The sequence below is a fragment of the Papilio polytes genome, unplaced genomic scaffold (genome assembly GCF_000836215.1).
Source record: "Papilio polytes unplaced genomic scaffold, Ppol_1.0 DF824102.1, whole genome shotgun sequence".
NCBI classification, from domain to species: domain Eukaryota; kingdom Metazoa; phylum Arthropoda; class Insecta; order Lepidoptera; family Papilionidae; genus Papilio; species Papilio polytes.
The window spans coordinates 5672625-5695367 of record NW_013525102.1 but is presented as its reverse complement, the minus strand read 5'-3'; the positions used below and the strand labels follow the sequence as shown (position 1 = coordinate 5695367).

General features: G+C 35.6%; 3 protein-coding genes across 3 annotated transcripts in view; 2 read left to right on the top strand and 1 right to left on the bottom strand.

The window, feature by feature from the left end:
* LOC106099475 (leucine-rich repeat and calponin homology domain-containing protein 1-like) overlaps positions 1-22743 on the bottom strand; it is a 36055-nt gene that overhangs the window by 7716 nt on the left and 5596 nt on the right. Inside the window, exons 2-3 of the mRNA XM_013278034.1 lie at positions 10849-10993; positions 384-616 (exon numbers count right to left, since the gene is read on the bottom strand). Coding sequence (XP_013133488.1) covers positions 384-616; positions 10849-10993 — 378 coding nt within the window. The remainder of the gene's footprint in view (positions 1-383; positions 617-10848; positions 10994-22743) is intronic.
* LOC106099721 lies at positions 9012-10607 on the top strand. The gene is made up of 2 exons (XM_013278347.1): positions 9012-9371; positions 9988-10607. The coding sequence occupies exons 1-2, from the start codon at positions 9182-9184 to the stop codon at positions 10521-10523; spliced, it is 726 nt and encodes a 241-aa protein (XP_013133801.1). The 5' UTR covers positions 9012-9181; the 3' UTR covers positions 10524-10607.
* On the top strand, positions 18329-19610 carry LOC106099720 (cAMP-dependent protein kinase catalytic subunit alpha-like). Its single transcript, XM_013278345.1, has one exon. The coding sequence runs from the start codon at positions 18374-18376 to the stop codon at positions 19493-19495; it is 1122 nt and encodes a 373-aa protein (XP_013133799.1). The 5' UTR covers positions 18329-18373; the 3' UTR covers positions 19496-19610.

The window sequence follows — 22743 nt, the reverse complement described above, 5'->3', positions numbered from 1 at the left end:
TAAAAAAAAAAACTGTATCAAGAATTGTACTGTATAACACGGATTTCTACGACCACAATACCACGCTACACTTAGTGCAGAACGTTATGTATGTAAATTAATCACTCGCTATAAGGCGTATTGCAATTAGCTTTTTTTTAATCCACTGCAGATGCGTCATTAACACCTGCCTTTTAATGCACCTTACCTTAACTGTCACAAAGATCTACTTTTTTTAAATAAACACATGGCCAAAGGATAGTTGATATACTAAGTTCCAAACCTTATGGCAGCTCGGAAATCACATGACACCACACAAAGCACAAGTTTAGCTATCAGATGAAACGATCGCATCATCTGGAGACATCATAAAATTTGAATCTATTTATATCTATTATACTTACGTAAAGGCAGCAAACCCAGCTGGTTATTGCTAAGGTCGAGAGCCCGGAGGCCGGCGCAGTCCCCGAGGGTCATCGGCACCTGCGTCAGCCTGTTGTTTGAGGCATCCAGCTCCGCCAGAGAGGTCATCTTGCCGATCTCCTTGGGCAGCGTCGCCAGCAAATTGTCCGGCACGAGAAGGACTTGAAGTGGCATCTGACATACTTCTCTCGGCAACTCCGTTAATTGATTTGAACTGTTGACAAAAATAATGTTCTATTTAATAAATATTCTTATATTAATTCAAATGGTTGTGATTTACCAAGGAAATGATCAATTTATGAAATTATTGCCTATCGGAAGAATGCATACGAAGACAAAATATCTACAGTTACCTCTACCTAATCTTTGCATTTAGATTCAGTGATGTACTATACCAAATAAAACTCTCTTCGTTATCCACTTACAGAGATCCAAGTAAATTAATTGATTTCCCAAGAGTACTTCGAAATACCTGAAGCAATCAATCAAGCATTACTCAGCTAACACCGTCTAGTGTACACTAAAGCCCATTCAACACATCACTTTACTGTTATTTATACACTGAGGCCCACTTCGCTAAGAAGTTTGCATGTAATTAGATCAACCGAAACCATAAATCGTTCCGCATCTAATATAGGGCCTCGTGCTGAGGAAACTTGTAAACATTACGTACGTACACCCGATATTTGTAAATCACGTAACTATGCGATTTATAAAAGCACTCTACAATATTGGCGAGCAAATGAGAATTATCGCGATCCAAGCATTCGAGTTGCGGAGAAAGTTGCCATCAATTGCCTTTTGACAAGTAAATGTAATAAATTTGAAGAAATCTGCTTTTGTATTTGTGAAATTGCTTTCCATTTTGCCTTTTCAGCTATAAATTTGTATATATAATATCCTAGACTTAGCAATGAATGTCCAGTCATTTAACATCGGGCGAATGTCATCTTGTGAATGTATGTACTTATATACGAAATTACAAAACCGATAGATTATTAAACGATAGATTTAATAACTTCTCTTTGATTAAAGAAACGAAATACGTTTAGTCTTCCGATTGTTGCAATTTTTATCGTTTTTCAAATCGTGTGACTGACTCGATTTGAGCATCGATTTGTGGCAAACGATGAAATCGGTTATAGCAAAAAATGCACCGAGTCCATATCTAAGCTTCCTGCAATTATAATGCAGTGGCATGAACACGAATACTTTCACATTTTGCTAACAAAGCTAACAAGCGAAGTGGAGCAGAGATAATTGGGTGCCCTTTATCATTTCGAACGATACGTTTATCATGATTATATTTTGTTAGGTATTTCAAAAGGTAAAAGGGTAAATCATGGCATGGCTTTTCGTTACAAGATGTTTTAGAATCTCCAAAGTGTCACCATATAACGCACTTTCTTAACATTGTTATGCGTAAACAGTAAACACCACGGTACATCCAAACATACAGTAGTACAGATATCAAACACATTTGTAACAATTTTAAGAGTATAATATCCATCATCAAGATCCAATTAAATAACCCTCAACTAGCAGAAGCCGTCTGTATACAACAGTATATTTGAACTAAAGTAGCGTTCACATCTTAAACGGATAGAGTATTGAATGTTACACATTTAGAGGAACAACTTCTTTTTGCGTTAAACCAATCCAGGCCGTCTAGACTCTAGACGCCTAGACGTGGCTCAGAAACTGGATTCAATACCGGGATTAATAATAGAATAGGGTTCAACGGACTCTATGTTGACAGACATTGATAGGACGTTTGTGCCTAGATCTTAAACAAATAAACAAGATTTTTTTTAATTAAATTGTGGATTAAAATGCATTGATAAACAAAGCTTGCATTGATAAAAACATTCACATGAGAAATTAGTGAACTTGTTGTCTTCGCTTGTAAATAAAACCTAATTCTATGAATTTATGAGCGTTTGGATTTAGACAGAATAGATAAGAATCCATTCATTGTTCAATTCATATTCATTGTCCTTGAAATGTCCGCATCAATACATTGCAACAAGTTTCAATTCCACTTAGGACTGTCAACATGTGTTCGCAGCAGATCCGACCGTTACTACGCCGTATAAGGCGGTACAATACGCCGTTTCACTGGAACGCTGGGGACGAGGTTTGCCAACCGACTCCAATGTAAACACGCTTTCTCAACTTGCCGTACCGATGAAGTAAACTACGAAACATGAGACATCAATCTTGTTATGCTTTTTGTCGTAAGTCGATTGTCCTATAACCACATCCAATAATAAAAACCAAGCAATTCGTGGCATATGATCGCTATCTTAGAAACGGGATTAGTAAAATCTATCAAACATTTTAATCAAACTTTGTTTGATAAAGTTTTTTTTCTTTTATTTATAAAAAAAAACTAATCTATATATCGATCCATGATAATTTTTTAGTACCTTGAAATTCTACAGTCATATGTTTTTAAAAGTAAATATTACTATAACTTTTACTACAACATAATGTTTAATAATATTTTAAAACATGAATATTAACGATAAAGAGTACGTTGTGAACTAGCAGACCATGACTTGTGCGACAAAAAGTCGTTACCAACATAAAAACATCGCGTGATGAAAATGTGGCAAATATCAGTCAACGCGGAGAATTATTTGACGTAACAAGACCTGTTTTCTCTACTTCCTCCTATATCTATCTAATGATTCCTTTTATTCTCACAAATATTAAACAAACTGGCCTTTACCTCATATGTTTTTTGTTACCGTCCACTTTGCCGTTTTCATTTCACTTGATTATCATTAATCCTTATTCAAATTAGCAGACACTTGATACATGGAATAGAAAATATAAGACAAAACGTACTTCTAAAACAAAAGCCTATCTGATAAGTGTGTTTACAATTAAACATTATTGCTAGTGAATAACAATACGTCGAAGATGATAAAACGATACAAAATGTGAAAGCGTATGTCCATGTTATGCATTACATCAGACAGATCACATGGAACATTATTCAACAAAACCGTCGTCTCGCCGTCTGGTCAAATGTTTGGCAAGGAAGCGAGTTTACAAAGATAAATTACGTCCGTATGCAAAGTCTGACGGACGACGACGTCTGAATACACCTACGAGTACGACAAATTAGAGTAATGCTATGAGTTGCCACAGCCAAAACACCTGCGCAAAAACATAAAAATCCCCCCCCATGATTTGGTGCATAAGCAGAGAAAGAAAACATTGTAGTCAGATTAGGATTGCTAACTAAAGATAACATTGAATATAATAACTAATCGGTGCTAATCTTCTTAAAATCGATAGGTTTTTGTTTTCAACTATTAGTAGTAGTCTATGACATACACAGTCAACATTTTTAAATGTACTTTTGGTTAGATTTCCACTCTTACATTTCAAGAGGCATCAATAGCAGCACGGCTAGTCACACGCGAGGTCTACTAGCGAGTGTCGGCGACCGCTCGTGCACGGGAAAGCGTAATGATACTTAACTATGATGATTAGTGTAACCACTCCGCATACCTATCACGCATACATACGGAATATTTTCACCAACGCTTTGTGAACAAATATTGATATAGATTTGAGTGAGATAGTTCTGGATATCTACGAGAGGTGAGAAAAGCTTGAAAAGAGACGGAAGGAATTGCTTAAAAAGTGACATGATCAAGAAGGTAGTGAAGCCTGAGATGACGAAAGATAGATTAACTTGAAGGAGAAAATCCCTACGAGAGAAGGAAGGAAACATGATACAATCTCAATTTTGCCTCCATTTATCTTTTCTGATATAACCATATCTAAATGCGAGCGACAATAATTGATAGACATTGTAGAGGTCCAGCTTTTAAAGCGTACTTACCTTTTTTATACAAGCTTGAGCAAACAATTGGGTGACCTCTCAGCAATTTATATGACCGTGAGAGGTTCTTTGTTATTGTAAATATAAGAAGCTTTTGTTTGACTTTTTGCTTTTATTGTCTTAGAAAATGGATATCAAATCAAAGGCCTTGGGAACAACAAACACTATCATTTGTACTTCGATTTTTATCTAAAAGTCGTGCGATGTTTCGATGTTCTATGATAATTGGTTTTTCCTTTAGCCACGCTCTACCTTCAAATAATCTCTACCAAGAGTTTAAATACATACGTACTATGACATACTTAAATGGTAGGTAAAAGCGATATTAAAACATATGTGAGAAAATATAACTATAACGCACGGTGTCCCTAACCCCTCGGAAAAATTACACCCACTTTCCGCTCCTGCGAATGAAGGTCGCAGAGCGGGGACTCGGCACGGGAACATAGGGGAGAACTCGTTATAGCGAGGTTACAATACTACCTTGTAGAAAAAGGTACCATTAGTAGAATTAACCATCACTACTATTGTATATTTGTATAAAGTTTACTAAAGAATCTACGAAGAAATTCAAAGATACGTGATGTCAAACAATCTGCACTGCCAACTGCGACTTTTACGTTGTCAACAAATTCAGGGTAAATTCAAGCCCCTTGATAAATATTAAGGAATACTTTGGTTTATAAATTACGAATCATGAATTGTGACTTAAAAGGTTTGCTATACTCGTATATTCAAAAGCAAAAGCGAAAGGAAATATTGCATGGGTTCAGATCATGGAATCGTGTGAGCACTCGTGTCGACCCAGTTGTTCTCTTTGAGAACAAATACGGCATGAACGAAACACTATCACTAGAACTAGTGTATTTGAAATACAAGCCAAAACCTGACACGATTCTTAAAAAAACTGGGAATGGAACAATGGAAGATGAAAGGACATATCGTTAGAAAACCAATACGAAGTTTCTGTACTTAAAGGATTGTAAGTTGTTAATTACGTCTTGACTAAACATATCTAGGTAACAAATCAAGCCACAAGTGATATCCACCTATACAATCTAAGCTGGAAGGAACACATCGCGGACATTTGTTGTCCCCAATGATTTTTTTCAAAACGTTTTGTCCAAAAGAGAATTTTTATATTCTATTATTTTTATTTCACCTATCATAACTATCGCATACTTATGATTATATAAAAAACAGGGTTTTTATGTTAACCATAAGTTAGCTGTATTATCACAACCTTTAGGCGCGAGTGTCCCACTTCTCAAGTCGTAATATTTTCCTTAGTTTACCAGACACGTTACTCGACAAACTCAGCTGAATACAAGATAAATTGCCACATTCGCACACATGCTTTAGCAATTGAGACATAAAAGTAAAAGGGAGCTAATTTACTATATAACCTACTAGCTTTTGCCCACGACTCCGTCCACGTGGTATTAAAAAAAAGCAAGTAGCCTTTATGTTCTTCCAGATTATCATCTACATCTATGCCAAACTTCATCAAGTTCCGTTCCGCAGTTTAGGCTACAAACACTAACAAACATCCATCCATCCATCCATCTAAACTTTCACATTTATAATATTAACTAGCTGTTGCCCGCGACTTCGTCCGCGTGGTATTAGAAAACATACGAACTATATAAATAACAAAAAGCTACGTATGCTTCAGGAACCGGACATTTCTCGGGGATGAACCTTATCCCATGTGTACACCAGACTTTGTTTTATATCTATGCCAAATTTTAATAAGATATGTTGCACCGTTGCAGAATGATCGAGTAAACATTAAAAACTAAATTCATGAATCCCACAGGAACCGTAACTATTCCCGGGATCAAAAGTAGCCTAAGTGTTCTTCCAGACTATGCCTATAACCTGTGCTAAATTTTATGGAGATCCGTTCAGCCGTTTAGGCTACAAACGCTAACAAACATCCACATCACACAACGTCGTAACTATTGCATTTATAATATTTTATATTATATGACATGATATAAGTAAGTATGAATATGACTTAGTTCAAAATGATGCGAATAAACTTCACTTTTATTTGCCATTCAAAGATAAGGATATCATCGACGCATTTATTCGTAACACTTAGATAAGAGGCGTTTAATCAAACGTTTTCTATTTTGAGAACTGAGCAAGCAATTATTGAAGTAAACTGTTGCGCTCAAAGACGACACAGAGCATTGCAACAAGGAACAATCATAAAGCTAATACGCAACATTGATGGAAAATTTTAATAGCTCAGAACGTAAATGAACATAAATTATGACAAGATCACATCTTCAAATTTTAAATTTTATTTTTGTTCAATAGACAGTTCTCATTTGTTTGGCAACTCAGTTAAAACATACAGACGAATTGAGTATCTCCTTCTTTTTGGAAGTCGGTCAAAAATACGTATGATTACAACCAACGCTACGACAGAAAAAACAAATGCTGTTTGTTACCATAACAATGCGCGCACATTATGACGTCACTTGTTTGTTCCGTAGTTATGAAACAATAACAACCCCCATTACCCCGGCGTTAATGTCAACTAGTTACCAACTCGGGCGGAACATTAGCACGGGCCTATATCACTAGATACATACTCCCGTGACACCATAGGTCATTGAACCCTGGTATTTGCAGTGACCTACAAAATATACTTCTGTTATAATATCGAAGCTCTTTTTGTGCGTTTCTTTTCTATGCCTATTTGGCATCACGCCATACAAAATAAACAAAATATTAGCTAAAAGCCTGCTTCTTAAGTTGTATTCCTTAATTTCAAAGATTAAATAGATTGTGCGTACAAATAAAGATTTCAGATTGACTGCAATACTTTGACTACACATTTAACCTAACAAATTATTCTGACAACATCAAAAACATATTTAGATTATAGTTTTTTGATTATATTTACCATCAAAAGGCATTCCTCTTGGATTTAATAGCCGCGAGTGTCACATGTTCGTTTATAAATTGGGTCGCGACGCAAATTATAGACCCAGACAGAAATAGACATAAATTAGAGCACCAGGATGTTATAAATTGTAAGAGTTAGGAACAACAAAAAATGATTCGAAATAACCACGGCGAGATATTAACGCAACACTGCTGAAGAATCCTTTCCAAATGACTACTAACACATTGCTGATCGCTTGGTAGTATTTCTTACACGATTAAACTTACCATTATGTTGCATTCAATCACTTTTTATTATAAAAAGCTCATACAATTCACTTAACCGTTTCAATCGCTTTACACACTTAAGATCATCCACGTCCATTTATTACACATTTTAATAGCAAAAAACAACTGCATAGACGCGTGATAATATAATTAAGGCCAAGAGAGGAACCATTACAGGCCTTAGTCCGAAGCGATTGCTACCAGAGCATCATTAGCTTCCACCAGACTTACTAATGACCAGCATCACGTCCAAAACCGTGGTTTTATAAACCGGATAACATTAGGGTTACATCAAAACGCCATTTTCACTAGTACGACGAACCAAACGAATATTTTCAATGACGCACCTTTGACTATAATAGCATTAAAATGAGTTCACGTTTTGACTGCTTACTTAGTGGAAAAGTAGTCTAAATTAGCCAGACTTTATTTCTATACGAACAGGGCAACGTCTTCAGATCGCTTATCATTTTTATAGCCATTACAGAATGTTGATAGATTTAAGGGCGTTTAATTTAATTTGTATGTTTACGTTACCGTACAAATAAGCAATGCAAATGAGTTATAGTAATGGTTTACTCTTTTCCGCATTTAGTCATGTCCTTATTATGTTTTAAAGTCTTTACTTATGTTTGGGAATTTCAATTAATCTGAAATCTCTCATGAAAACAAACATCTTCAGATTCCTTTAACTATATTTATAAAAGAGGCGATTTCATTTTATATTTTGGTGTCCTAAGGATTAAAGTCGTCTAATAAATCTGAGACCGATATCGTATCCGCAATATAACCCCATATCACTTTCTATCTTATCCCGTTTGCTTGACTTACTTTGACTGCAAGGTAACAGCTTTTCCTATTGTTAACCTTGTCACCCTACTCCATCTTTCTCTGCATCGTTTGGCACCTGAAGGCAAGCTTCTTGATCATTTCTCGTATAGTAAATCTTCACTTTATGCGATCTCTAGGAACATACCGCGGTACTGCGTTCCTTTGATTAATTTCCTTCTTGAATACGTTTTATGATTTTTGAAAGGCCAATAGACTAAAACGTGTAATTTCTAGATGTAGATCTTTCATTCATATTCATATTCTCGTTTAAGTTGTTATACTTGTAAACGATAATAATCAGAGCAGAGACGGGGCCGAGGCGAGGGGAGTACAAACGCGAGCGAACGCTCTACCGTAAGCTCCGCGCGCCCGCCACCGCACGTCACCCGCCCGTCGCCCGCCGGTCGAAGTACGCGGCGAGGCGGTTCGCTCGATACGATTCGGCGTCTCCATTAGGGTGACCATACCAAAATGTGGAACTCGCGCCATTAAAGCCAAAAATGGTCAAATTAATATACTTCAGCATAAAGCAAAAAACCTTGAGATAAAGTGTTTATGCTTTTGCCAAAAACATACATGGATATATTATGTAAAACAGACTTGTGGATTTTGCTTGTTTCATTTAGTAAAAACATCTTATTACATCTATGGTTGCTATAAATAAAAATATTTATTTTCAAAGGCTTTTGAAAAGAGAGAATGAATATTGTTAAGCACATAAAAAAATAAATTTCTGTAATCAGTGTCGATTAAGAAGATTGTTGGTCACCCTATAAAACGCCGCCATTTTACGACTAAACGCGGCGCGTCAGTCGCGCGGCGTCCGCTCGTTCGTGTGTACCGTCGCGTTTAAACGCTGGCGGTTCGTTTTCAAAATAATTTCTATAGCTTTTTAAGATGACAACAGTGCATTTCGAATACGACCCGGAGAGGCTAATAGAGGAAATAAAAAAGCGTCCCGGGATATGGGATTATGATAATGTTGCTTATCGTAGCAAGGCAATACGGCAAAAACTATGGACGGACGTTGTAAAGGAACTAGTCGAGCCAAACGTCAAGTTCACGAAGTGTGAATTGCGAGAACTTGGTAAACAATATTAATTATTATAAATTTTATATTATTACAATATTATAAATTTATTACGTTAATTATTTTGCATTTACGAAACGAAATGTCAGACTTTTTATTAATGACATTTATTTGCTGTCATAGAGATGACTCTATTTCATTTTAGGCATAGATTAAAAATCGGAGTCCATCCCATAGACACTAGTTTTTATGTTATTATTTCGTGGTTATAAAACATTAATTATTTTATACGTTTTTGTATATTAAAAGTACTTAAATGAATCATTTTTAAATAAATAACTACTATGAAATACTGCATACCATTACTATGAATATTTAAACAAAACCATGCGTTTAAATTTAACAGAGAATGTTTCGAAAAGCATCCAAATTAGTCTTTGTTTATGGTAGACAGTTTGTTTATAAACAGAATGCAAGGGTCTACTCTACTCTACACACGTGCGCTACTACGCTATGAGATTCAAACATTACGTGAACTCGTTATACAACGAAACTGTACTCGACTTACGGTATAATTAACGAGGAAATGGCCATAAAATGTACAAACACTGCGATATAAAATAGTAGAACAAATAGTGCGAATATTTCATATTCATAATGTGTTTCTTTACAGAAATCCAGCTACAGAAGAAATGGAAAAGCATCAGAGATTGCTTTCAAAAATTCGTAGTAAATCCGAACAGATCAAAAAGACCTTATATTTACAGCAAAAAGCTTAATTTCCTTCTCAAGGAGGAGTCGACTGCGAGAGCTGGTGCATCTACTGAACAAGAGGATGGGGAAAAGACCAGCATTTGGCGAACAAGAAGGAAGTTGAGTATTAAGAAAGAAAGTTCAGATGATAACGATAGTGAAACATACAGTTACAATGACGATAACAAATCGGACGGCTCCAACGTTGACGAAGAAAATGAAACAAAATCGCCTAAAAAGATCAAAACCAATAGCAATAGCCTCGTCGGCGAAATCGCTTTCGCTAATGTTGACGCGCATAGTTTTAATGAATCAGAGGATAGTGATAAACTATTCCTTATCTCCCTTCTACCTCATCTCAAGTCAATACCTGATGAGTTCAAATTAAACGTCAAAATGGATATGATGAATGTGCTGAGAAATGCAAATTTTAACACGAGTCAAAAACTAATTTAATTACATATATTACTATAACATGTGTGTATATTACTATAACATTATTGTGTATACTTTAAGTATAACTTTATAGAATAATAAAATTGTGACATTCCATATACGATAAGTTATTAGAATAAAAAAGTAAACTGTATTTAGTATCTTTCCTTTATGTCTTAAATACAATGATTATTAATTTCTTCATTAGTGGAACAATTTAGATTGTTGATATCTTTAAATAAGCTACCTTTAATATGGTCTTATACGAATAAGTTTTTTATATATTTCGATTGTCAGTGCGCCATGGTAACGCCTAAGAGTAGAGTCAAATAGCTATGGTACTAACCTGAGATCAAGATATGTTAGTGATTGAAGTCCACCAACAGTCTCCGGTACACTTCTGATTACATTTTGTGATAGCAATAACTTCTCTAAATACACATACGTCGTCACTTCATCAGGCACGTCACTAAATCTATTCTTAGACAAATCTGAAACAAACAAATCGTACATTAGTCAGGTAACATTTCACTCTTGTACGCGTGAACGAGAGTAATAGATCCGTACAATACTAAATTTAATAGTAGGGGAGGGGAGCTACAAATAAGGGCAGAGAACAAGGTTCTTTTGTACAGTTACGCGGTTTTATGGCTAAAAGTAATGGCTAGTCATAAAACCGTAATTTCGTGCGGGTTGTAATTTCCTAAATAAACAATCAATTATTCAAAACGTGACAAAATTTATGCGAGTACAAATCATACAATTATAAAGTACTTTTGTCTGTTCATAAATTTTCTCATTTGCATTATCGACTTTATAAGAGAAAATCACACTGGCGTTTAAACATTTTGATATACTCGCTAAATGTTTCCTGTTCCTATGATTAAAATTCTAAAACTTCATAAACAGTCTACAGGGGAAATTCTGCAAAACTTACAACCACTTCTGTACTAAACTGTTTTAGAAAGATTTTTTTTACTTCGTTATACACTTCACAACTTGTCACTCTGCTTAGTCTATCTATAGCCGCCTTATAATGATTCTCAAGTGGCCAGTTCTCGTCCACTTGAGAATCTATTGATACTATCGTTTTTAATTTTAAAATCAATAAACAACATCGTCGCTTTTGCTTTGTTTTTAAGTCTGTTAGAATTAAACATTTGACTAAGAATAAACCGGAATGATGTGAATGTTTGTTACGAATAAACTCTAAAACTATTGACCCGATTTCAAAAATTCTTTCACCATTCGAATCTTATAGTTTCCACGAGTGTTTGAAATATAAACGCCCATCTGTACGACGCTGGGACGAGTCGCTAATCCTTACTTACATCCGTATAGAATATCAAGACAATTTGCCAAGCGATTACACTTCCTTATCTTCAATACTACAGTATGATATGTATTTAGATATCTATACTCGAAGTCGACGACATCTTAATGAGAGGAATTTATATAAGTTGCTGTAATGCTATTGGATATTTCTGCGTAAACCAGTCGTAGTTCGATGACTTCGTATTTAGCTGGAAGGGTTAAGCGTAGCTGGATAAAATTATACACAACCATAAATGATAATACAATGTTTGATTGTAGAAGGAAATAATAAGCAATTACAAGATCCTGTATTCTTTGCATGCTTAAAAACTCAGAAGCTGAAGGATCAATAACAAAGCAATTATCCATTTAACAGGACAAACTACAGTTACAATTTTATAAACATTGTCCTGTTTGTGTTTCTTAGAATTTAGTATTGCTGTGGTAGTCGTGTGTGTTTGAAAATATGTCAGTGGCCAAAGGAAAAGAATGCGCACAAACTGGTTTGACAAAACGTATGGCACCTTAGGAATCGTGAAATTTGGAGTTCTTACAGAATTTTAACTGGTTGCTATACGCCATCGTTTCTAAAACAATTGTGTCGTGAATATCCACTGTCATACGTCCGTGACAGAGAGTTCAGTGTGAACCTACGGTTATGTACGTATATTATCACGTAGCTTATTTCTTACTAGCGTAGCGTTTGATTTGAAGTTTAAAATGACGTCTTTTAGCAGCGCACACATTTTTTTTATTCAAAAGATCACGTGACGATTCCTTATCGTATGAATAAAAAGTTGTTTCCATAATCTGAATGCACAGGAAATGCGTAAGAATATAGATGTGCGACAGGATCTGACTCATATCGTGATGCAAAGAAATCGACGTCTTGGAAATTGAATCTTTAAAAAATGTTGCTATGGAATAATATGTTCGCTTGTTAGAATTAAGGTTACTATGAATTATCAATGGTCAAAGTTATTTTCACTAGATTTACTTTTAAATTGTATGCAACATTCTATAAACGATTCGCATTAGAGGTTATTTAGTACTCAGGGTTGGTAAAGGTTACTCATGCAGTAAATTTGTTTTAAATGTTAAAATATCCCCTTACAGGCTTAGTGACCAGTGTGGCAAATAAACAATTCTTCCAAATTGTGTAACGAAAATCTCAAACAAATATAAATCTGATACAAAACTAGGGTTCATCTGGGTTCACCGCATAAAAAGCTTGGAAACAGAGCCTTTGTCTGCGCTATGTCGGCGAGTAAGTGACTACAAAAAGAATGCATCTAAGTGATAATGACGCGCAGTCGCCTCCAAACAATGAAGATGACTTTAACATGTAACTCGATGACACTTCCCACCATTGCAAGGACGAGGATGTAATCTGAACACGTTCAAGAATAATGTGTGAAATTGGACAAGAATAATGTGATTGAATGTGGGTACAAGAGTAGTGGTAGACCGAAGTATGGACAAATCGTGTTAATGAGGATATGAGTAAGAAGGGAGTGAATTTAGAGACAGATGATAGAGATGTATGTAAGGGTACTACTTATGTAGTACCCTTACATACATCTATATAGACTAGTTCCAACTTTCCATGGAGGTGGATAATCACGTTCTTATTTTATGAGAAATTGCAGAGTTTAGTATGGACACAGTATGAAATAGAGAAACTTACTTGCGATGTACCACATCACTCAGGTTGATGAACTGTTCCTTCTAAATTTTCTATTGCGATAAATTTTGGAACGCTTGCCAAGTGACCCAATTGTCATAGTTTAACATTTATTTGTACGAGATTTCGCATTGCAGTAAAGCGATGATCATAGGCTTTTCTGATATTACAAACTTTCATATTAAGTGAATTATTAAATTATATAAAGTTTTACTCTCCCCGTAGGTCGTAGCTACAATTTGCAAGTCCTCAAAACATTTAACCATAAAGCATTTACAGCCATAGAATGATATTAACATAAAATGGTAGGCAAAACAACAGCATAGACCCCATGTTTTAATAATTACACACCGCAGTTTCCGGCGCGAAGCATAAATAACGCAACGGTTGCGAGATACATGACTCACATACTCTGAGGCTGATTGTACCCAACTATAAGCTCTCATTTTAAACTCAACAAATCCTCTAGTTTCGTATTCATAAGTCGAACAATAAAGAACCGCATTGTTATCATACGGTCATAAAACGTTTAGACATACCGTAAGCCATTGTAGTAATTGTAAACATTACAACTTATGAGTAGTTGCATCTATTCTCTTTTAGTAGTCTATTTTCTAAGCTAAAAATTGAGGAGTTTAATAAATATTACTTCTTACCAATTCTATAAATGCGAAAGTCTGGATAGATGGATTTGATACAGACGTAGAAGATAGTCTGGAACGCATAGAGTACCTACATACTAAGATTTTGAATTCCATGCAGACATAGTTTCTGGCAAAGCTGAAGTTGCTGTCTGAAGGCAAAGTTGCTGGCAATTCTGAACTCAATGAAAAATTAAATTATAAATGTAATAAGAACTACGAGAATGTGTTAGTAAAAGAGGTCAGATTAGCATTTCATTACATGTTAATAATGCGTTCAATCACATCACTAATACGGCTTCCTCGTCAAAGTCTGCCAAGTAGAGCATACTCGTTTGTTTTAGTAACCTATATTATGCAAGATCATACAAATCTATCAAAATACCTTTTGATTATATTCTTATGTTGGAATTAGTTAATGTTGGGGAAACGTCGTAATTTGTAAAGCAAATTTGTCAAAACAGCGAATCGCCTAATGCTGATCGGTGGTTAATTGACATCCGCAATACTAGGGGAGCAACAAATATCCGTAAAAAACATAAATAATCTGATTTAACAAAAATGTTGATATCCAAATCTAAACAACGAAAAACATATTGACGATAGCTCGTTGAGGTCAGTAATCCCGTCTCTAGCGGCAAACGTTGAGTAAAAGCAAGGTCACATTGCTATTTGCGTGTAACACGCTGTACAATGTTGATGAGCAAAATATATTGTAACACCCTTTATAGTGCCCAGTGGCTGACTTCAAAGGCTGGCCACGGGTCGTTGCAAGGCTGTAGATATTAATATATCGAGCAAATACAGTGAAGCGGTGTCGGATATAAAAGGGACGGATTGGTAATGTCAACTGGGGCGAATGAAAAGCTAACAATACTATATATATAACACTAGCTGTTGCCTGCCACTTCGTCCACGAAATATTAAGATAATATCCTATAATATGCCCGTCTGTGTCAGCTACCCTTCAGTGAAAGTCCGGTCGAAATCAGCCCAGTCGTTTCGGAGATTACCCGGAACAAACGGGGCTTGCTGACATACAGGCAGACAAAAAAAAAATAGTGCGATTTTCGTTATCAGCAACGCAAATATATCATCTTCCCGATATCTGGTATCTTTCTTTTGATATTACACAGACACGCCAATTTTATTAAATATAAAGATGTGTATTCCCAAAACTCCGTGGACAGAGTGGTTACTAACAAATAAAAAAGTCGTTATTTGCGCAATTTAATAATAAGAGAAAAAATTCTTTGGGACGTTGGTCTTTGTGCATATTTTTATATACAAGAGCAAATCTATTTTTGTACAGGTTATGTTCAGAATCTAACGACCCGATTATAATTGTAACATTTTTAAGAAAACTTCAAAATAAACCTACAGTTACAAGACGACCTTTAACTAATCTAACAATATTCGTAGTGATAGTTCAAGCGAAGTATTTTTAGCTAACATAATGAGTATATTAAAGGGCATTATAAAGGTCGTATGAAAATAGAGTAAACATGCAATCATCAAAGAATCTAAAATAGCCCATCTTTTGCGGAGCGTAAATTATATGTTTCCAGTGAATGAGTTCGAGTTGGCACAACTCTAGGTGATTATCTTACCTTATCTTTATATGAAACAAACGATAACAATGGAGTTGTTGCGTACATCATAACACTTCAAATTATCGTAAGAAATGTCACTCTCTACTATTACAAAACAAAAACTGTTATAGCCTGTACATTATCCCCTTCTTTATTATTCTCCAGACACTTGAAACGAACCCCTTGCTCATTCGAGTCATCAAAGAATTTTAATACCAAGAGATTCAATTACATCACTTGCTATCAAAGCGTTAGCGCAAGAATAAATTACCTAGCAACCGGCAGCAAAATTCCGAAACGAGTTGCTCGTCTAGTTTTTACAGCGGTAATGTCCTCGAAAAATAACCGCCATCGTACCACGGTCGTCTCTAACGAGCCTATTTTTCGGCACAAGTGCGTCTTTTACTAACGCCAGCTAAACAAGTCGACCATGTGCCGGAAATTTATACATTGAAGTAAACAAGTCATCAAAGAAACGCTTCCGGTCTTAAATAACGATGATGCTACTGGATTTATGAACGGTACAGATAATCTCTTGTTAAACTGCCAACTATTCCACTCTTCTTTCTTCTTATTATGTTAAAATACGCGAGTATACTTGGATTAAAATTCGCTAGCTTATTACGAAACGTAGCATAAGCGTTCTACACATAAATAAGAGGCTAAGAAGGTCACATTTAAAAGCTTAGCTGTCCAACACGCCTACACAATGCTTGTCTGAAGTTAACGCTAAACGAGCATCGAACCTGAATACTCTGCTTACATCATGCTGGTTATTTGCCAAGTCTCTGCGGGCCTCCACAACCTTGAACTGACTTAATGTATAGGCCACGCAGACAATGATATATTAACGTAAAACTAATCTAGAAAATTGGTGGCTATGTCTAGAATATAAACAAGTGTGTCTGTGATTGATAACGGTCTCTACTGATTGAATTATAAATCGTCTTTTATTTTGTCAGAGACGTACAAATGCATGTATTAAAATGAGCACATATTCCATAATCCGAGGAAAAAATAATTGTTGTGATTACAACGGGGATCTGAACCAGTTTTTTCATAGAACACTTGCAAGTCTATACCACACGTCTATCGCCTATTATGTTATGAACTCGATTAATGTGTCCCCATTAAAACGTCAATGGAATTGCATATCGAATTTAAATTGGCTAGTCAAATATAATGATGATATAGTCTGTTTAATTTTAGACATCGTCTATATTGTTGAGGCGCGAGAAAATATGTATTGCTTTTGATGCACCTTGGATCTAATGTCTACACTAATATTGTTTTAACGTATGTTTGTCTCATCATTAGCATCTTGGATACTAATAATCAACAAAAATAATTGACAAGGCAAAAACGATAACAAAACAGCTATAAACGTCCGCAGTACAGTACTCGTTGCGAGAATAACTGCTAACTTTAACATCTGTTTAAAAGGACCAAATAATTCAAGGAACACTGACAATAAATTCATAAACGTGTCGGCGTGCGTCATAAGCATAAAACATAGTGGCGGGTTACACGGCCGCTGCCTCGTATGAGTAGGTTTGTATAACGGTACCATAACGAACAACTGTCTACGGCTTTATTTTGACACACAATTGCGCTCAATTCATATAAATAATACGCGTGTAACGAATGTCAGCCAGCACCCAATGACGGAGCATAATTCTTATAAAATTCTCTTTTCATGTACTACGGTTCCATACCAATCAACTAGATTAAATTTGGCCGCCTGTAGGGTAATGGTAATTTACTCGATATATCATTTTGTTATTGAGTTACAATAGTGGGTGTGTGTTGTGTACAGTGGAATAAAATCGCGTCAACACTGCCTAGATGTCATTTGCGGATTAGGAATAAAATTCTGCTAAAAATCTAGCATGTTTATTCCAGTCGTTGTGTGTGACTTATTATTTCTAGGTATATGATTAATATTTGAATTACCTAATGATGCAGATGAAGACCACTAAAGGACTTCATTAAATTCAGTAACCTAAGCAAATACGTTTTCATACCTACTATAAACATTATATGGCAGACGGGAGGTGTCTTTTATTCTCGTAATTGGGCAAAGGAGGGTAAAGTTTCGCGGTACGTGGAACTCCACGTGGTGTCTGATCAATACAACAGTCGGGACGGCGAGTGGTGGCGTGACACCCCAAAACAGCTGATGCACCCTCCCGCGCCCCCAATGCCGGCTCACCCCCTCGCCCTCGGCCGTCGCACCCTACGTACTTTCGATCTCGGCTGATATATTTGCAAGGGTGGAGCGGTATTACTTTTTCCTCATTCAAAACGAAGTTTAGCAATGTATTAGTATGGGATTTCCAAAGGTTTCCTACATTACAAACAATCTCTTTGACAATTTATCATTCCATTTGGCGCACAAAAGTTCTTTCATAACTATATTATACACGGTAATATGGAAGATTGGATTTAAAGTATGTACGGCACAACATTAATATTTATTAAAACTATTTTTTAGACGTTATATAGAGGTATGTATTACGTTTCAACCAAACTATTTCACAAGCAACCACAAACAAGACCAACGACACGTCTTTAGTAACGTAAACTCAACTCGTTGATGCGGCGCAAACTAGTCGGCTATGATACCACACGTCAAATATAATGTTTTCCAACAAGAGCTACAGTCCATCGAAAGATATGTCTTACAAAGCTAGGGCTAGCTATAACTCCTCGGAAGTCCACGAAGGATATACAGATCAGCAACAGCAGCAGTACCTCAAACACTTGAAACAGCTCAAGAATGAATTCGATCAACGCTGGCGTTCAAAACCGCCCTTTAGTATGACATTTGATGAACTCGATAGAGTCCGGACACTAGGCACAGGCGCATTTGGAAGGGTCGTCCTCCTAAGACATTCTAAATCTGGAAAGTTCTACGCAATGAAGATACTTGAAAAAGAAAAAATAGTCAAGCTGAAGCAAGTCGATCATACGCTGTTCGAAAAGAGAATACTCGAAGCAATAAGGTTCCCTTTCACTGTATCAATGGAATTTAGTTTTAAAGATAATAGTTACATTTATTTCGTGATGCCATTCGTGTCTGGAGGTGAAATGTTTACTCATTTACGAAAGATGGTGAAATTCGATGAACCTCTAGCGAAATTTTACGCAAGTCAAGTGATTTTGGCGCTCGAGTACCTACACTTCTGCAACGTGGTTTATCGAGATTTGAAGCCGGAAAATATTTTGATCGATAAAACCGGATATTTGAAAATCACAGATTTCGGTTTTGGTAAAATTCTTCAAGGTAGAACATGGACTTTGTGCGGTACGCCAGAATATTTAGCACCGGAACTAATATTGAGTAAGGGTTATGGTTTTTCTGTAGACTGGTGGTCGTTTGGCGTCCTGCTCTATGAAATGAACGCAGGGTACCCGCCGTTTTACGCGAACGAGCCAATGAAGACGTATGAAAAAATAGTCGCAGGGAAATATCGATGTCCTACGAGTTTTAACCCTGATCTACGTGACCTGGTGCGAAATACACTTCAAGTGGACATTACCAAGCGTTTCGGGGTTATGAAGGATGGTGTAATGGATTTCAAAAACCACAAATGGTTTAGAGGGATAGATTGGGATGCTATAGTAAACTGCAGATATCCTGCACCATTCATTCCTAAATACAAATCTCCGGGAGACGCCACAAACTTTGAACGTTACGAAGAAGAGACTCTGCAACCAGCTTCGTACTGTCGTTTTGAGTCTGAATTTATGGATTTTTAATGGTACCATGACTTGTTGTAGACCTAGTTTCCTAAAAAGTTTTAAAATTATGTTAAGGATTCTAGACATTGGTGTTACCTAAAATTACATAAGACATTTATGAATAAAGATTATAGTCGCTACTGAATATTCATTTATGTAAATTTAGTTGCATAACATTTTGAATTTTCTATTACAATGATTATAACAACAGAGGAGGCACTCAAAACGTCTAGTGTTATTTTTTTCGCTCTTCAGTTAATATAAATCGTGATTGAGCACGTGCGTGGCCCCTCCGTATGCGCTTGCGCCGATGCGAGGGCGAGCAGCCGTACACAAGGCACGCGACACGTCACTATATTTAGATTGCAATACATCGGAGCAGAGAGCGATGTCAAATCGTTTATAATACTGTGCCATGGAAACGTAACATAACGAAGATTTTGATTAACTGACGAATGCATCTCGTCGTAACATGCATGCGAATAAAAATCTACTTTCTCTTTCATTCGATTTATAAGGAAACAAGAATTACTTCTTTTTAACTGAAATATGGGTCCACTGATATTATTTTAAATACGAACAGATGACGCCAAAGAACACAAAAAAATAGACCAGCCGAATGTTAATTTTTGATACTAGTCTCTAACAATAACAAACCGAAAGAGCTGAATACAATTCGACTGGAGTAGCGTGTGGTTGTGATATTTTACGTTTTACGTATTATTTTAGGAAACTAACGATATGTTTTAGTCTACTTCGATATGCTGATTGATAAACAATTTACAATTTTAGCGTAAGAATTCGTCTAAACACAACCGTACTACAAATTCTCTACAATGTTTGTGCAATATAAAGTGTGCCAAGAATTCATATCCATTACAGCCCAACTCATATCTTTCGAATACGTTCAAATCCGAAGATAAAATAGTGAGATATTGGCTACAAACGTAGAGCATTATGAAGTACCCACCAGTATTGCGAATGACCCGAATATCATTCGCTCTCTGCCAAAATTAGCGTCAGAAATGAAACGTTAGTTCGTGTTTATGTCCAACATATGCTATGCACATGTTTTGATTAGAATGTTATTAATCCAAAGTACAAATGCAGCAATATACATACTATATTAGATTCCATTGTTAAGATTTTATTATTTAACAGTTATTTATCTATAATACTATAAAAAGGAGAGATTTATATTTTTGTATGTATGTATTCACGTAAAAACGTTTGGATCGATTTTAAAAATCCCTTCAACATTAGAAAGGTAATTTATCAGTGAGTATATATTCATTATTATATTAAAATTTCACGCGGGAAAAATCACGAGCAGCAGCTGCTGTAAACTATACATCGAAAACTGTGTAATAGTTATTAAGTTTGCATATTCTATGACAACACAATTGCGAATACACTATAAAAAAGAAACAGGATTTAATTATATTGCTCAAATCTCAGACCACAGACAAAAAAGAGAAATCATTAGCATACAAAGACAAGTTACACGACACAGTTATTACACTTAAAATAGTACCTAAAGAAGCTTTTTTACTTTTTCATAAAAACAAATTTAATATATAAGCAAATACTTTAATTGTCTCTGTTGCCAGCACCAGATATCTTTTTTCTTAAGTACTCTTTAAGATTCACTCAAAAACAGTTTGGAAAACTGTCGCTTTAACTGCAGTTTCCGACTTAAAGGATCCATTCTCTCCCTTGAGAAATATACATTTCTTTAGACTTTCAGTTTACTTGACACAGAAAACAGAAAGAATAGTGTTCTAGTCAAATATGACGACACTATAAATTCTTTCGTCGGATTTTATACCTTTACACTGTAGGACATGAATCGTCATGAATTAATGAAAGATATTTCAAATAATGTTAATATAACAGTGAGTCTTTTAGAGAAAGTTGCAAATTATTATATTTGTAATTGCGTATATTAACGGAAACTAAAGGATCAACGCCTTACAACAATGGAGTCGGTCGCACAAGCAAGGGTTGTGTCGTGATCAACCGAGTGGAAAGTGCATTAAGCGAAGTTCCGTCCTCTAGAGAAATACAATGACATATTCTAGAATAATCAAAACAGTTTTAAGGAAACGTGTATTTAAATATATTATAAACATAAAATTATTTAATTAATTCGTTATCTACGTTTGCGTGTCTTGTAGTGTTGAAGATCCAACTAGACAATTTGATAAGGTATATATATATGAATAGTATAGTGAGACCAAATTTAGTTTTTAGTACCATTATAAAAATGTGACGTGCTCTCTTAATAAAATGTACCACAGTCAAAAGATAAAAGCACAATGAACCGTTATAAAAAGTGGGAAGTTTCAAAGCATTGAAGAACGTAAAACAATTGCATAAGAGAACAAGAGCCTAGACGACCTCTTATTCTGCGCCGACTAGTTATTATTATTGATAGACTACCGTGAATGTAGAAAGCATATAGTAGCTTAGGGCTGTCACGAATTAATATCAAATATTGTTTTTAATTGTCTCAATCCCACAAAACATTAAACTATAAATACAATCCTTTCAAAAGTCGAAGACTAGAATAGGACATCCTTATGTTTACAGCCACAAGACTTTCAAGTAAAAAATTAAATCAACAAACATATTAACTGTAAATCTACTGCAAACATCCAATTCACAAATGAGCACGTAATTATCCCTGCAGTGATCGGCTAGATAATTTTATAGCAACCCTATATAACCGCATTAACAGTTGTTAACTGAAACGATGTGGGTCAACATTGATGCAGACTGCAGCGCTCGATGCAGAACTCAAAGGGAGATAAGAGGGACGGAATAGGGTGGACACGTATCGATTTATACCGATTGACGTGCCCTCAGACACGAACTAATGAAACATTTGTTAGCTTTTTTACCATTTTGATATATTCTGTCTTCTTAAAAGTTATTTCTTAGTCTGTGCTATTTATCTTTATTTAAAACAACAATCTTGTTAGAAACATATTAGGAAAAGGATGGAAAAAGGGGGGGTTGTTTTATAAAATACTTGGCAAGTAGTGGTCCAGGCCCCCTCAGTCGCTAACAAACTCAATATTTTTCTAGTCGTTACCATGAAACGTTCGATATCTTTACGTAGTTGCATTTGAGTTGAGTTTGTTCGTTTTAGAGTAATTTACATGTGTTGTTAATATGGCCGTCCATATGTATTTTTAAAATCATTTGTGTCGAAATATCTAACAATTGAAGTTTTAGATAGTTATTGTTTTGTGTTTGTATTC